Source organism: Lactuca sativa, chromosome 5 (assembly GCF_002870075.4).
Source record: "Lactuca sativa cultivar Salinas chromosome 5, Lsat_Salinas_v11, whole genome shotgun sequence".
NCBI lineage: Eukaryota > Viridiplantae > Streptophyta > Magnoliopsida > Asterales > Asteraceae > Lactuca > Lactuca sativa.
Genome location: NC_056627.2, coordinates 352,206,964 through 352,225,473, shown reverse-complemented (window position 1 = coordinate 352,225,473; position 18,510 = coordinate 352,206,964). Strand labels below are relative to the sequence as shown.

The 18,510-nt window shown below is 33.0% G+C and overlaps 1 protein-coding gene across 1 annotated transcript in view; it reads left to right on the top strand.

Annotated features, from left to right (window-relative positions):
• Positions 1-11,258: 11,258 nt before the first annotated feature.
• Positions 11,259-18,510, top strand: part of LOC111900638 (serine carboxypeptidase-like 20) — a 31,487-nt gene continuing 24,235 nt past the window's right edge. The window contains exons 1-11 of the mRNA XM_023896520.3: positions 11,259-11,413; positions 11,544-11,689; positions 12,060-12,133; positions 12,622-12,747; positions 12,853-12,955; positions 13,039-13,076; positions 13,163-13,264; positions 13,441-13,521; positions 13,608-13,865; positions 14,592-14,657; positions 14,741-14,862. Coding sequence (XP_023752288.1) covers positions 11,268-11,413; positions 11,544-11,689; positions 12,060-12,133; positions 12,622-12,747; positions 12,853-12,955; positions 13,039-13,076; positions 13,163-13,264; positions 13,441-13,521; positions 13,608-13,865; positions 14,592-14,657; positions 14,741-14,862 — 1,262 coding nt within the window. The 5' untranslated portion in view covers positions 11,259-11,267. The remainder of the gene's footprint in view (positions 11,414-11,543; positions 11,690-12,059; positions 12,134-12,621; positions 12,748-12,852; positions 12,956-13,038; positions 13,077-13,162; positions 13,265-13,440; positions 13,522-13,607; positions 13,866-14,591; positions 14,658-14,740; positions 14,863-18,510) is intronic.

The window sequence follows — 18,510 nt, the reverse complement described above, 5'->3', positions numbered from 1 at the left end:
TTGTAATGGTTTAACAGCTAAAAATGCAACCAACTTTGTATTCATTCCTTCATCTTTATCATCACCAGAATCAGAAATGTTTGTTTTATTAAGCTCTTCATCTCTATCTGATTTGACTTAAGTTCTCTCCTTAATAGTTTCTGATTTCTCTCGACTAGAAAAAAGTGCAGTTGAAAATATGTCTCTAAACTTTCTTATCATCTCTTTCGTTTTATTGTCTTCAGGGAACTTCGATAGACAATGAAAAATAATATCTTCCATATCATTCTTTTCAGTTGAGACATTGTTGAAAATTTTTTCATACTTTTCTTCATATTCCTGGGAAAAAAAGACATTAGAATATTTTTCTTATATTAAGTTAGGATATAATTAAAATATATTCTAAAACATAATTTAATAATATATTCTATTTAAAATATACCTCAATACGCATGTCCTGATTCTCATTCACCTGATTTTCATTCTTCTCAAGTTCTAAATTTGAACTTTCTTCAATTAGATTCCCAACCCCAAATCCACCAGCTTCAATCTCAAAAGATTGTCTTTCCTTCAACTTATCTGCTGTCCATCGTAACTAATGGTGTTTTACGTTCTATTTTTTGGAGCTTGCATTCAATTTCATCACAGTAAATTAGCTGCATTATTTCAACATCATATTAGATATCCATTTTTAAGAAAAAAAAATAAGTATATGAAAAAACATACCAATAGCAACAACATCGGGCCTATATAATAACACTTGGGGTTGTCTGGATGCCATCTTCCTTTTGAATTTTTCACACAGTACAACAAATATGCACACCAATCGATTTTAGAAATGTCATCTACTTCAACAAGTGCTCTAACTGGAACTAAGTTGTTTGTCCCCATAGGAATGGATTCTGCAAACGTATTAACGAATAAAGCTATGAAACCCAGCTTGAAATTCATATCCACTTGTTCGGATTTTAGAATAATCTTCTTGTAGTTTGTTGCATTTGCCTTTCCACCTTCAAGTTCCTTCATCCATCCATTAAACACTTGATGATCTTCACTAACCTTGTGCAAATCAAATAAGCTTTTTCCACTTTTGGGTAAACCAAACACTTTATGAATTTTTTCCTTTGTGATCTTTATTCTTTTACCTTTAATCAGAATACTGTTTGTGCCTTCATCGTAATGCTTAAGCACAAAATGGCAAAGTTTTAAGGGAATACTCTTAATGTTGATCTTCAAAAAGGCTTTAAATCCCATCCGTTTCACCCAATCTTTTTGTTCTGATGTCAAAGAACTTACAGCATCTGTCATCAATCCAGGTGTTGATCTAGTGTTTATTGAAGGCAACTCCTTCAATATATCTTTCACAGTCTTTTGCTCTTTCACGGTTTTTTGTTTCTTTACTGCTGCACGATTATCCCTATTATTCTTCTTCCTTTTTGCTTCTTTAATATTTGTCACTCCTTCAACATATTTTCTATCACCGGTTCTCTTTTTTACATAGATTTCTTCATCAGATTCATCATCTAATTCATTACATCAGTCATAGATGTTAGTAACCCCACAAAAATCCAAAAATCATATTTCATTTAATTACAAAGTAATATTCCAAACAGAATATTATACATATAGACTTATTATATTAGAATATTCTACGGAATTTAATCCAAAAATACTATATCATCCAAGTAAAATGTAGATATTTATTCAAATTATATTATTTATAAAAAATTAAACTCAAATGTTTGCAAAATCGTATATCAGCTAAGTAAAACAACAAAAAAATCAAGTATAACATGATTTATGATATAATAATATATAGAATGTGTAATATCATAGAAACATACTTTCACATCAATAAACAATAGAAAAATACTTTCACATCAAAATATAATATACTTTTATTGTATGTCAACATATATATTATGATCCATAAGTAATTCAATTATGATCCATAAGTAATTCATGTCATAAGTAATTCATGTCAAACATAGTCTATGAAAAATATTCTTCGAAACACTCTAATATTTATATTGTTCCATAATATTGGAATTGTAAAGTATAAAATCATATTTCATGAAAAAAAAAGTTTAGATTATTTTACCCGTTGAATGTGTGTATGATTCTGTCTCTGATTCTGTTGAAGAATCAGAAACATGTTTTTTCTTTTTGTGCTTCACATCATTATGGATTAATTTCTTGTGGCGCTTGAAATGTTTTTTGACTTTTCTTTTTTTCTTTTTATTTACTTTATCTGCATCAATAATTATTCTATTAGAAAAATATAATATACTTTTATTGTATGTCAACATATATATTATAAAAGACAACATATTTTACCATATTCATCACTATCTGTTGTGGATGTCTCTGACTCTGATGTCTCTGACTGTAAAGATGAAGAATCTGAAACATAGTGTCTTTTTTTCTTTTCAAGTATTTTCTTCTTTTTTGTATTTTTAGCTGTATGAAGAAATTTAAAAATTGAAATAAATTAGAATATTTATTTTAATCAACTTGAATGTTCATAATAATCAACCAAAAAAAATAAATCCAAAAAATTTATTTTGTGATTGAAAATTAGAATAAGTGTTTTAAAGAATGATTGTTGATACCTTTTTTAATTCTTTTTCTATGATGTGAGGATGAATCAGAAGAAGAATCGGAGTCGCTTTCAGAAGTAACAACGTTTTTTTTTTTTTGTTTTTTTTCTTTGATTTTCCTTCATCTGCCTTCTTTTTCTTTTGATTTACAATTTGCAAATCTTTTATCATGAAATTTAAGAATTAAAATCAATTAGAATATATGATAACACAAAGTTAGAAAAATAAATCCAAACATTTGTTTTTTTTTTTATGAATTATTTGAAAGAAAGTGTGTTCATACCTTTTTTAACCCTATCTTGACTCGCTGAATCTGTATGAAGAAAATTATCAAATAAAAACAATTAGAATATTTATTAAAAGCATTTAGAGGTTAATAAAAGCAATTATAATATTTAATCTAAAAGTAATCACAATTTATACTTATATCAATATAGATTTCTTTCCTTGTTTTTCTTACAGTTGCATTTGTTTGCACTTTTTTAGCTGCATCAATAACATCAAATTCCATTAGAATTTACAAATCTTTTGTCATGAAATTTAACAATTAAAATCAATTAGAATACATGATAAAACAAAATTAGAATATTCAGAATAACTAACTTAGAAAAATAAATCAATTAGAATATATTAGTTTATGATATATAATATGGTCACAGTTTTATAAATACAAAACAACAAATTTATATTTATCAATCAACATAAGGTTTGTCTTCTTTTTCTTTTGATTTACAATTAAAATCAATTAGAAAAATAAATCCAAACATTTGTTTTTTTTTATGAATTATTTGAAAGAAAGGGTGTTCATATCTTTTTTAACCCTATCTTGACTTGTTGAATCTGTATGAAGAAAATTATCAAATAAAAACAATTAGAATATTTATTAAAAGCATTTAGAGGTTAATAAAAGCAATTATAATATATAATCTAAAAGTAATCACAATTTATACCTATATCAATATAGATTTCTTTCCCTGTTTTTCTTACAGTTGCATTTGTTTGCACTTTTTTAGTTGCATCAATAACATCAAATTCCATTAGAATTCATATTAGTTTATGATATATAATCTGTCACAGTTCTATAAATACATAACAACAAATTTCTATTTATCAATCAACATAAAATTCACTAGAATAAAAAGATTTTTTTTGGCTAAACAATATACTACAATCATAATAAGAGATTTGTGTTACCAAAATCTATAGTATTAGACAATTTATGGATCTAAATCTAATTAAATGATGAACAATTAGTTAGAATAACATAACATCTTTGCTGATTTTGATTAAGAATATTTAGATCAAATGAAATGGGGGAATAATTAGAACACTCTGTAGAGTTAACATTTAGATACATAGACTCTATATAAATCACAAACCGAGATTTAGGTTTAGATTGTATGCTTTATAATGCTATATTCATTTACATACTGACTTCGAAATATAAATAGTTAGTGAACTATCTCGATTATTACACATTTATTGAATACACAACACGATTTAAAGTGAAAAAACTTTCTATAATAAGAACAGATAGGTTTATTGTGTAAGAACAAGAGGTTTGTAGTATTATACTTACTTGGAACAGCTGTTGATACAAAATCAGAATCAGAATCTGTAGAATGAGCCATTTGATTCGATATCAAATTCAAAATCGAAATGTTTTTAATGTTCTAGTTGATTATCGAGTGGTTTTCGTGTAATAATCGGAAGATGAATTTCAGGTATAATCAGAATTAGAGTCTGAAACAATGATCGAGATTTGGAAGCAGAACGTTGATCGAGATTTTGGAAGCAGAACGATGATCGCGATTTGGATCAAATGGGTTTTAGGGTTCGTACCGGGTGTTTGTTTTTGTGTGTTGAAAGAAAAAGAATGCAAAATTCCATTAATGCCCCTCCGTGTCTTGATCTAATCCCAAAGTTCCATTAATTTACAAAATTGCCACCGCCTATTTTATGGGTTAATCTGAATTAATATTAGCCTTTGATTATTTAGGATGAGTGGTCAAGATTTGGTCTTCCCGTCTCACAAAATCAAGTGGTCTCACATGAACCTAACCCTATATATATATATATATATATATATATATATATATATATATATATATATATATATATATATATATATATATATATATATATATATATATATATATATTTCAAATAACTTTTATATTATGAAAATTAACATGAGATTTTATAAAGTAATTGTTAAGAAAATGTTGATATTAACTGATATGAGGATGATTTTAAAAATTGACATGATATAACTAAAAAATCAAGTTTTTATATGGTGTAGATAATCTTGATGATATTTCATTTCAAACTATAGATCTAATTTGTTTTTCTTCCACAAGTATAACATTAAAAAAAATACAATACTAATAATGTCTTTCATATTTAAACTATGCAGAAATTATAGTTGAATCGGTAGCTTTAAAAAAAATAATATTTTGTTCAAGTATATGTGAAACATTTTTTTTAATAGAATGTCCTCATTTTTTAAGGGAAAACAACTTATCAAGGTAATTAACTTTTCGGTATGTTCACATCTGGGTAACTATTTTTTTTTGTACACATCTAGACAACAAACTTATTGAAAATGTTCACATATGACAGGTTACATCCAAGATGTGAACACTTTCAACAAGTTCGTTACCTAGATGTGTACAAAAAAAAGTAGTTACCCAAATATGAACAAAACAAAAAGTAAGAGTAAATTACATGAATGATCCCTTTGGTTTGGGGGAATTTGTGTTTTTGGTCCCTAACATATTTTTTTAACTCGGATGGTCCCTAGTGTTTATTTTGTTGCACGTTTGGTCCCTGCCTTACCTAAAAAGACTATTGTGCCCTTATTAATTTATTTTTAATTAATTTTCTTATTTACGAATTTATTTTTTATATATTTAAAAAAATTAATAGACCCTACATATCTGTATCTCCTCATCGTAAACCTGAAACCACATTTGAGAAATCTAATTTGGGTCTCACTGGTCACCAACCTATCTCTCACCCTCTTCAATTTCTATTTCTTTTTCATCTTTAGTGACATCGACGTCTTCACCATGTTTTTTTTGTCCTTCAACTCTGGCGAACCAACACCATAACCCACTGTCTCTTCATCTTTAGTGGGTTCATTGAGTTGTGGTGTTAATTCGATAGAGTTGAAGGACCGAAAAAAAGGGATGATGAAGACGTCGATATCACTAAAGATTGAAAATAAATAGAAGTTGAGGAGGATGAGAGAAGTGATGGTGAGGAGATACAGATATGTAGGGTCTATTAATCTTTTTAAATATATAAAGAATAAATACATAAATAAGAAAATTAATTAAATAAAATTAATTAATAAGGGCACAATAGTCTTTTTAGGTAAGACACAGACCAAACGAATAACAAAAATAAACAGTAGGGATCATCCGAGGAGATATAGATATGTGGGGTCTATTAAAATTTTTAAATATATAAAAAATAAATACATAAATAAGAAAATTAATTAAAAAATAAATTAATAAGGGCACTATAGTCTTTTTAGGTAAGACATGGACCAAACGTGCAACAAAAATAAATAATAGGAACCATCCGAGTTATAAAAACAAGTTAGGGATCAAAAACACAAATTCCTCCAAACCACATGGACCATTCATGTAATTTACTCTTACTTTTCGTTTTGTTCACATATGGGTAACTATTTTTTTTATATACATCTAGGTAAAGAACTTGTTAAAAGTGTTCATATCTAGGATGTAACCTACTACAGCATGTCATAATGGTCATATAAATACTTCCAACAAATTTGTTACCTAGATGTATACAAAAAAAAAAAATAGTTACCCAGATGTGAACATATCAAAAAATTAATTACCTTGATAAGTCATTTTTGTTTAAATTTACCTAAAAAGGATAGAGAAATGTAATATATTGTTTATAGTAAAAGTAAATATATTTTAAATTATCTTAATTGTGAACGCAAATATTTTAATAACATATTGGTTATTTTATAAGTATTCCGTTTTGCTATTATTTTTCCGGTTTTTTATATGAACAAAAAGAGACAGACCGGGTATGAAAATCGGTCTTTTTAAAACCCAAAAACCAAATTGATTGGTTTTCACTATGTTTCGATTTTTTGTTTTTGTTCACCGTTGGTTTTTTTACGCCTTCTCATTTAACTAACACCCCTAAAACTCAATCCAATTATTGGCGAAGGGTCCTATTCTTTATTTTTCCTCGGCCACAAACCACCTTGGGATGGCCCTATGTCCACCACCTACTACTTGCAACAATCACCATATGTATCATATGCATTTAATCACATAAACCCATACAACCACCGCAATCCATCTCCACTACCACCGCAAGTCAACGTTTCTCTCCAGCAACACCCACCTCCGACCAATTTTCCAAGGGCCGCCTTTCCGCCAGCGTCGCCCCTTCTTTGACAAATCGGTAATTTTCTCTGCTCATCTCTGATATCGATTTTCTGTAACTGAAATTGAATCTGAAATCGATTTTCAAACTTTCAAATATGAATCGACGAAGGTTTACCGGATGAAAGATTCTTGGACTAAATCGATTTTCAAACTCTTGCTGGGTGGTATCAATTTTATGTGCCTTCTGTGTATTTTAAATGATGAGAAAGTTTTGCTTCAATTAGAGCATCTTTCAACCCACTCCCATTCTCTATTTTTTTCTCCCATTTTTTCCCCTATTCTTCTCCAACCCTCCCCCCCATTTATTCCCTAATTTTGGGGGATATGAATAATATTACACCAAATATGGTGTTATACTATTCATTTCTCCCAAATTGGGGATGAACTTTGCGTTGTCAGTTTTAGTCCTTCTGTTATATATTTATATATTTTTAGTTCCTTTTTACCTACTAATTATAATTTAAATATAATATTTAATACTTATAATATTTTGTTATATATTAAATTATATTAATTAATTATAAATATAAAGTTTGTTTTTTTGTTCATCAAATTCTTATAAAAATTTAAATACATATTGACATTTTAAAAAACGATAACGTATTTTACAAAAACTTATAATTAAAATATATATTACAAATACGATAACATATGCTATTAAACATGTAGTTAACCTATATATTACAATAATAATCTAATAAAAACCAACAAGTGACAATACTATTATTTATAAAAGTGTGTATGTGTAATATTTTTATAAATGCATGTATAATATTTATTTATAAGTTTATTATAAATATATAATTTTTTGTATTTAACATTAATGTAATGAAAAAAATATAAATTATATATTTGTTAAAACTAAATTAATAGAGGGGTGTCTTTAATAATTTATGTAAGTTAGAATAATAAAATATATAATAGGAATATACTTTTTGAGGGTAAAAATTGAGTAAAAAATGGAGTAGAGTTGGAGATGAAACACTATTTGTTTCATTTTTTACTCCATTTTTGTGGGGGAAAATGGAGATGGGTTGGAGATGGTCTTAGGATCGAAATTGGTTGTGTATTATTCCAAGAATTGTCTAACGTTAGGTTCAGAACTTCAATGAATGTCTTTGAACCATATACCTTTGTTGAGAGCTTGGTTTCTCCCTAGTTTGATAAATTTCGAAACTTTGATTTTACTTCGATTTTTCTGCACAATATTACTTTTAATTTGACAAACTTTTGAAACTTTAATTTAATTTGAATATTGGATTGACATTTTGATAATGGCATTTAGAAATCGTAATTTCATTTTTATCCTTGGAATTTGCTACTAATTTCACTTGATCTTTTGTTTGATTATGTTTATATATCTTTGTAATGATTCAATCATACTTTTTGTTTTCTAAATTGAAGCCCTTGTTTGAAGAATTCTATGGATGATCGGTTATGCTTTGATGTTCTGGTAAATGTGAATGGAAGAATTCTTATTTGAAGGCCATTTTTTGTTCTTAGATTCTCTAGATTTTGATGTATTTGGTCATTCTTTATGATAGTCGATGGAGTTCATCATTAATAAACACATCTACTAAATTATGTCTTTTATGTTACAAGAGTATTTTTGTCATTTTCATCGTCCAACACAATGAGAGCCTTAACTAAACACTATGTTTTCATTTAGAACATCGAAATCATTGAGGTCCCTGAATCATTTATTTAGATGTGAACCATTCATTTAGATATGTTGTGTCATGTCCAGTCCACTGAAACAAACGCCTTGTAAATATGTATGGAAATAGCAACTCAAGGTCCAACATAATATGTAATTTAAATTCGTAAACATGCACAAGTTTCCTTTCCAAAAATAAATAACTAAATAAATAAATAAAGCACAACACCTCAACCCATCACAACACGTAATAAGTGTACGTCATATGATCTAAAATATATAATTAAACATCCTTTCTTCTTACACGTGTAAGAGCCAATAACATCGTACACCTATCTATCTCATGGACTTGCAACATGTATGTATCCAAGCAACACCAAATACTATTCCACTTGGTACATAAGTCCTAAGGCTATCAGGAGTGGGAAGCTGAAGACGCGTGGGAGCTGACGTGTCAGCTCCCTTCACGCGTGAACACCGCCCCACCTTCTGATGGGGGTCTTGTTCCGTGGACGGGAAGACGGGTGAAGACGTTTGATTTGATTGGCTATTCACTTTTTGACCGTTGCTTTATTACCGTTTGTAAAAAAAAAAATTAATTAATTAATTATTACTACCAACTCTCTATATATATCACATATATATTACCATTCAAACACACACAACATTTTGAACACAAAGAAACATACTCTCATTCAAAAAATACACTTTCCTCCATGGATCCAAACCAAAATAACCCACCCACCCCAAACATCCCAAATACTCCAAATGATCCTTTAGCAAACATTGGCTATATGCAATTGTTATCATCCCCCGTTCAACAACAACCTTTATTTACCAATCTTTCATACCACCCACACTACTACCAAAACCAACCACAACCACAATTTGTTCAAACCCAATTTCAACCCTTTCAACAACAACCTCCTCCGCGTTTTCAGCCCCAAACTTTCCAACAACCACAACCAAGTTCACAACCCTCTCAAGTTCCATTATCGCAATCTCAACCCGTAAACCTCGACGATGAAGACGACGACGAACGGGTTCAAGAAACACAACCAAGTCGTAGAAGGCAAAAAAAATCCAAAGATTCAACAAAGAAGAAAAACACCCAATGGACCGAGGAGGAGGAGGCGACTTTAGCTAAAGCTTGGATTGCCATATCACAAGACGGGGATGTCGCCAACACGCAATCGGGACATAGCTTTTGGAATCGTATTTTAGACCACTTCCACGCATTATTGGGAAGGCAAACGAGCCGGACATATGATTCAGTCAATGCTAAATGGCGCGATCTTAGAGCAACGTGTACCAAATTTAACGGCGTGTTTGACAATTTAAAAAATATGCATCGAAGTGGTAGCAACGATTTCAACATTTTGTCAACGGCGTTGCACCAATACAAAATTACCAACAATGGTAAACCTTTTGGCAACCAAAAAGCGTGGGAAGTTTGTCGCAATGGCCCAAAATGGGTTCTTTATCCGGAAACAGCGCATTCGGGATCTACCACCGGTTCCAATAAAAGGCCGAGAACGTCCGAGTCGGAGATCGGTGCTAACCTCGACCTCAATGATGAGTTCGACGCCACCGAGGGTGAGGGTCCATCGGACGTCCATCTTCGTCGATCACCGGGTAGGGACAAAGCGAGAAAGGGGGCTTCGTCTAGCGGAAAATCAACTAACGAGGACGTGTTAGCGGAGAAAATTGAAAAAACTCTAAATTTTTTAGAAAAAAAAAATTTGATTCAACGGAGGAGCAACGCCGGCGACAATTGGCACTCACCAATCTTCAAATCGTGAGCACAGTGCCGCAACCCAATCTTGACCCGGAAAATTTAAGGGTCTTTATGCAAATTCAACAAGAAGTTCTCGACCAATATCGCAACTAGATTTGATGTTTTTTAATAATTTAGGTTTAATTTTCTAAGTATGGATTATGTTTTTTTAGTATTTTAGTTTTAATTTTCTGCGTTTTAAATTATGTAATATGGTTTTAATTAATATAAAATATGTTATTTATTTAATATTTTATTTATTTAACAAAATGGTAAAAAAATAAAAAAATAATATAAAAGTGAATGTTGTTAGTGGTGACCATTTCCATAGTGGAGTAGGTTGGTGGTGAAGGTGACGTGGTGCATAGGTGGCGTCACTTTTCCGGTGAGTTTGTAGTGACCACTCCATATAGCCTAACCACAATGCTCCAACTAAAGCTAACACTAACACACATATCATGGCTTCATTTTAATATCGTGGTTAACATGATCATGCATCCCCAATCCTCTTTAGCGTTTGTGTCCTTGATCATCACATACTCTTACTGTATAATTTATATCTATGCAAATCAACTCATGGGAAAATCAAGGATGTTACAATATAGGTAATTTCATTTGAATAATAAAAACATATATCAAATAATTTTTCTGAAAATGGTAATAATAATAATTAATATACTTGTCAACTTGGTTCCTGAAAAGTGGGGGGCTGCCTTTGTGTGAATAGAGAAAGTTCCCCACAAAACTTTAAAACCGATTTTGTAAGAATCTTTCCCCCTTTTCTGTGTCGAAATTACAAAATTAAGAATCTTAACATGATTAAGGTAATGAACTCAATCTACCTATTCTTATCTATTTATCTCTCATTTACCAATTTCTTGGCACAATCCGCCCCTGAGAATGCCATAATTTCTTCACTTCCTGGTTTCAGTGGCATTATACCCTCCAAACACTATGCTGGGTACGTCTTAATGTTTGCTTTTTTTTTTTTTTTTTTTTTTTTTTTTTTTCTCTCTCTATTATTAAGAAAATAGTTGAGCTTTCTTGATGGATTTTTGTTTGTTTTTCATAATATTTGATGCGGTTTACAGGTATGTGACATTAGATGTAGACCATGGCAAGAAATTATTCTATTATTATGTGCTTTCAGAAAGAGATCCTTCTAAGGATCCAGTGGTTCTTTGGCTCAATGGTGGCCCTGGTTGCTCCAGTTTTGATGGGTTTGTTTTTGAACATGGTATATACTTCACTTTTCTTCACTGTTTTATTAGAATCCTGTGTCTATCTGTGAGAAAATTTAAGCCATAAGGTGGATTTTTAAGATTGATCTACAGAGTTGACTCTTTATTTTATGGCATGATCCAAGAGGCTGAATTTGTACACAACTTAATTCCATGAACTATTGTTGACTTTAGCAGTCAAACATACGAACTATAGCAAGTATTAGTTTATAAATTGGCTAGTGACATATGAGTGGTTCTTGGATTTAGCAGTCTAATATATATATATATATATATATATATATATATATATATATATATATATATATATATATATATATATATATATATATATATATATATATATATATATATGTTGTGTTGTAGGTCCATTTAAATTTGAGAAAACCGGAGGCAAGCGCATGCCGAAGCTTCATCTCAATCCATATGCATGGAACAAGGTTTATAAATACCAATGTTTTTTACTTCATCAAAACTAAGTTGATAATGGGGTTAAATGCATGAAATAGCAATCTACTTCCTTTGACTTTTTTAATAATAGCATCCTAATTTTATTTTCTTCCTGTCACAACATTGTATTATAAAAAAATCTATCCAATTATAACATCGTTATCCAAAAACAAGGAAATTTTCATTACTACAATTGGTTAGATATTTCATAGTACATTGTTCTGATTTGAAAAAAATTTGAAAGTACAATGCTATAGTTGGGTAGATTTTTCATGGTACAAACTACAAAGCCTACATAAGAAAAAAATGTTGCTACAACCGAAAGATATGAACGTGGGATGCTATAAGACAAAAATATATAAAATAGCAGTGTTATTAATATATGGTATTTAGACATTGATAATATTACTAATTACATAAAGTTGATAAATAGTAAGAATTATAATTTTGGTTGCGATTCATATTTGCATTTGCTCAGATCTCGAATATGATATTTTTGGACTCTCCTGTTGGAGTTGGTATGTCTTACTCCAATAATACTAGAACTGACTACATCACCAGCGATACAATAACGGCTTCAGACTCTCACAAATTTCTCCTTGAGGTATTTTTAAAATTAAAGAAACAAAAAAAAGCTTATCAGTTATCACTAAACACATCTATTTTGAAATATTAACATATTTTAATTTCTTTTTCTGTATAAATTTAGTGGTTCAAGATATATCCCGAATACCTTTCAAATCCCTTTTTCATCGCCGGTGAGTCATTTGCTGGAATTTACATCCCTACACTGTGTGATCAAGTGATCAAAGGTAACTAACTATCTCTCTTATATAAACCCAAACAAACATGATTCAGAGTAAATTACGATAACGCCCTCCTCGATATTCTTCAGGACTTGATGCTGATGATAAACCCACTCTCAACTTCAAGGTCCATCCTCAATTATCAGCTTTATGATATGTGTGTGTGTGTGCACGCAAAACAGTTTTCTGTGAACTAAATTTATTAGAACACAGGGTTACATTATCGGAAATGGAGTTTGTGATGATGAGTTTGATGGAAATGCTTTTGTTCCGTTTGCGCGAGGGATGGGGCTCATTTCGGAGGAAATATTTCAGGTAGTACGAGCTTCCTATCATATTCCTCTGTTCCAACAATGAACACTTTGACTTTTCAGGTCAAATATATCACGTTTTAGTTTTTCAAAATTGATATGGATTTATTTTGCATATTTGACATCAGCAGTGGGTTTTTTAAACGGTTGTTGGCATAACTTGACCCTAAACACGTGCAGGATGTTAACAAGGAGTGTAAAGGGATATTTTACAGACCTCCAACCCTAAAATGTGAAATGAAGCTTGACTTCGTTGACCAAGTAATTTATTAATTGTTCTTTATTCTTCCAAAAATTACTATTCTATGATACATTTGCTTACCTTGGATTTGTACACCTACATCCAGCATTTTGACGGTTTAAACATATATAACATTCTCAGCAAGTGTTTTCACGATAAAAGTATGATTAGACATGAAAATACTAAATTGCCCATGAGCTTTAGGAAATTGGGTGAGACCGATACACCGTTTCCTGTGCGAACCAGAATGTTTGGGCGTGCTTGGCCTTTTAAAGCTCCGGTGAAGCCTGGTTATGTGACTTCTTGGCCAGAGCTTCTCAACAATACAGTACTTCTCAACAACACACGAGGTGTCCCGTGTCAAGTAAGTCATTTCAAAACATAATGACTATTTCTTATTTATTTTCTGTCACACTGATCATCACAAAATATTTGTTGTTTGTTTTATTGACGGGGCATTTAGGACCTACCTTATAATATTGGGAAAAAAATGATGGAAAAGAGAGGTATAGACCATAGACAATAAAAGAAATAACATATTTGGTGGTAGGAAAGAGTCCCACATCCGTTCTAAGAAGAAAGTGGTTCTAAGAAGAAAGTGGTGGGGGTTTCCATTATAAATAGATATTGCGTTTTTCATATTTCTACACTATGAAGTTTGTTGAGGCATGACTTTACTCCAAGTTTAAGTTGGAGTTAGTCAAGCTTTTTTAAATGAGCAGTTTGGGATAAGTCTTTTGACCACTAGAAAACACATGGTTCCCTAACCAAGTGCAACCGAATTGGTTCCTGGTTAACATCCTGCACGTGTTTAGGGTCAAGTTATGCCAAGGAATGGAATCACTCTCGACAAAATACATAAATGCACCCCTTAACCTCAACATCAAAAACATAAATATAAAGATGCCCGATCTTCTCTCTTATAACGAATGCAACCTTAAAGTCAAATATTATATTCTTCTTGGATAGAGTGACCGATTGACTTTTTTTTTTTTAATTTAATAATTTATTTATTTTTTATTTTGGGTTGTAGAAACTTAAAACATTTGTTGGGTTTTGATAGGACAAATGGTTTCTATTTTTTTTGTAGGACCGTAATGTGGCAAAAATATGGCTAAACAAAAAAGAAGTTCGGAAGGCAATTCATGCCGACCCGGTAAGATAAAATAGGTTTCTATTTATAGTAAGATTATGCAGATGGGATTTTCAACAAATTGTGAAGTTAAATGAATACTTCAGATTAGTGAGGCCGGAGAGTGGGAGCCATGTACGCGTAGGCTTAGATATCATCATAACACGGGAAGCATGATCAAGTACCACACAAAAATCATCGCTCGGGGTTATCGCGCTCTTATTTTCAGGTACACCCTTCTTTATATATTGCAATCTTATGATGCTTTTGTTGGGTAAACAGTAGGATGATGGTGGAGAACCGAATTCAATATGGATCGCGTAAGGTCACTTTCAGAACGGATATTTTCACCCTATGCCATGGTTACAAGAAACCTAGTCTAAGATAATAAAAATAACACGTGTGAATCCAGACATAAAAACACAAACCAAATTTCTAGACAAATTTTGAGTTTGTTATAGAAGAGAGAGGGCTAAGAAGACATTAATGATGGCTCAATAGAGGAGTCGTATTTATACTTTGACAAATTAGGGTTTCCGTCTTCAAATAAATTAAACAAATCACGAATTAATGACATAATAAATGGTTTCTAAAACTGACGAGATTTGTTAATATTACCATAATTACCCACTAGAACTAGGATTTTCCACTATTAAACTAATTCAAACTTCTAAATACCTTTTGGGGCAGTGTCCCTAGGATTCCACAAGGGGGTGCAACCTTCTTGACCCCTACTATTTTGTTGTACCGGCTTATAATTCGATCTTATATGTAACGACCCAAATTTTACAAAGAAAATTTTCATTTTTAATTAGTCAACCATTTTTCATAAATCATAAAGATTCCAATAATTGTTTTCAAAACCATCAATATTACAACTTTATTATTTTCAAAACATCAAAGTGTTCCCCAAACCATATCGGAAAAGAGAGATAGAGTGCACGCTGCATCATTACGCCTTGCCTTTGCCCTTGGACTCCGAAGTACCTGAAACAAATCCACAGGTGGTAAGCTGAAAGCTTAGCGAGTCTCCCAGAGAATACCCCACACAAACCACATATCACATTAGCTATAAAGCTACATCTACCACATAACACCTGTCAATTAGCCATAAAGCTATCTCTACCGTTAGCTAAAAAGGCTATCTCTACCATCAGCCATAAAGGCTGTCTCTACCATTAGCCCTAAGGCCATCTCTACCATTAGCCAAAAGGCTATCTCTACCGTTAGCCACAAAAGGTTATCTCTACCATATATCATGCATATATACATATCACACCTCTATGTAACAAGTAAACCAACTATCACAAGATGCTTCGGCCTTGGTGCCTTAGACCCATTGGTATGGTGAGAAAACTCACATCTTAAAGGCTGAACTGGCAAATTGGATTCATGTATGTCCTGTGTTGCTCTTCCCAAACTGTTTATAATCAATGAGTACATATCTCAACATAGTCCCATAAATACCCCCAGGATCAACCCTGGTCAAAGTCAAAGTCTATAGTTAAGGTCAACAGTCCATATTGACCTTGACTCGCCGAGTACAATCATTCACTCGTCGGGTTCCCTGCTTAACTCATCGAGCTCCTTGGTGTTTACGACCGTAAACCACCAACCGTACACCTTTGACCGTAAACCCTTCGCCGTACACCGTTGGTCGTAAACCCTTGGCCGTAAACGAGAAAACCCTCTCGACTCGCCGAGTCACTTGCACGACTCGTCGAGCCCCCCAAAGTTCATCATGATTACAATCATTTCCAGTGGGACTTAAGGTCCCAAACTTTAGATCCATCATCTCCTATTGTAGATTTCATGTAAAGTTACAAACTTTACGTGTATACAGGGCCTTTCATAACCATAAACACCAAAACTAATCCTCCAACAAGGTTTTCATACATGGAGAGGAATAAGCATATAAAGCATGCAACTTTATGATATTTAGGACCTAGTGAGGTTCAGATCTGGAACCATACCCTTGTGATAGGTCCATATATAGGCTTGCTTCCATTTCCTTAAAGTTTGGTCATGAACTCCCAAATAGAATCTAGGCTTAAGGTAAAAGATTCATACCTCAATTTGATGCCCAAGACGAACTAGATGCTAGATCCAGTGTTTTCCCCTTGATTCTTCTTCTCCAAACTTGGATTCCTTCCCAAATTCCCAAATTCAAGCTCTCAAATGCAGACACTTCACACACTAGAGAGTTTGCGGCCATACACAGTCTCTTATGATGTTAAGGGAGGCTATAAGAGCATTTAATGAGGCTTATATAGGGTTAAACCCCAAAATTAGGGTTTTCATTAAACAGCACTGACTCGTCGAGTCGGCCTTCTAACTCACCGAGTCACTTCCAATTCGTGCCCTTGAAATACTACCCTACTCGACGAGTTGAGCTCCCAACTTGCGGAGTCCATGCATGAAACTTCTCCATTGGCAAGTTTCCAACCAATGCTCAAACCAAGTGTTACAAATCTATCCCACTTGAACTAGACTTTGTCCTCGAAGTCTGCTGAACCAAACAAATCTTGGTAATGCTCTCGCATATCCTTTTCCGGCTCCCAAGTCCATTTGGAGCCTCTCTGATGCTGCCATTGCACTTTCACCAGTCTTACTTCTTTATTCTGAAGATCCTTGGTTTTCCTATCTAGCACTGCAACGGGTTTCTCAGTATAGTTCAAACTCTCATCCACCTGGATATCGCCTAGAGAGACGACCGCGGCCTCGTCGGTGACACACTTCTGAAGCTGCGACACATAGAATGTGTTGTGAATCTGGCTAAGCTCCTCCGGTAAATCCAAACGGTAGGCTACTTTACCCACTCGTGCCGATATCCTGAATGGCCCAATATAGTGGGGGTCCTAGATTACCCCTCTTTCAAAATCTGATGATTCCCTTCCAAGGTGACACATTCAATAACACGAAATCTCCCACCTGAAATTCTAAATCTGACCGTCGTCGGTCAACATAACTTTTTTGGCAACTCTGCGCAACTCATAGTCGGTCTCGCACTTGTTGAATTAGTCCCGTAGTCTTCAGCACTACCTCTGTGCTCCCCCATGACTCGATGTCCAACCTCATCCTAACAAACCGGGGTTCTACACCTCCGACCATATAACATCTCAAACGGAGCTCGATCGATACTGACATGATAACTGTTATTGTACGAAAACTCTACCAGTGGGAGATACGTATCCCAACTTCCTCCAAAATCCAACACGCATGCATACAACATATCCTCCAGTGTCTGTATTGTCCTCTCGCTCTGTCCGTCGGTCTGGGGGTGATACGCCGTGCTAAAATGTAGCTGAGTGCCCAGCTCCTCGTGGAATTTCTTTCAGAACCTAGATGTAAACCGAACATCGCGGTCAGAAACTACCGACACATGCACCTTGTGTCTAGCCACCACCTCACACTCGTAAATATCTGCCAATTTCTCTGCGAATATACTTTCGGATATTGGAATGAAATGGACACTCTTCACCAGCCTATCCAGAATCACCCATATGGCATCCATACCCCTCGCCGTCCTTGGCAACTTCGTAATGAAGTCCATTATTATCTCGCCGATGATGCTCAAACTTGACCTTCCTGCAAGTCAAGCACCGCTCTACAAACCAAGTAATTTCCCGCTTCATGCATGGCCACCAGTAAATCAGCCTCAAGTCCCTATACATTTTCGTAGCTCCTGGATGTATAGAGAACTTGGACTTATGTGCTTCCTCTAATAACTTATGTCTCACTCCCCCAGTCACCGGTACCCATACTCAGCCACACTGCGTCAAGAGACCACGACTATCCTTAACAAACAGAGGATATTGTCCTCGGATCCTATCTACCTTCCTATTCTCTATCTTCACTCCCTCAACCTGGGCCTCTT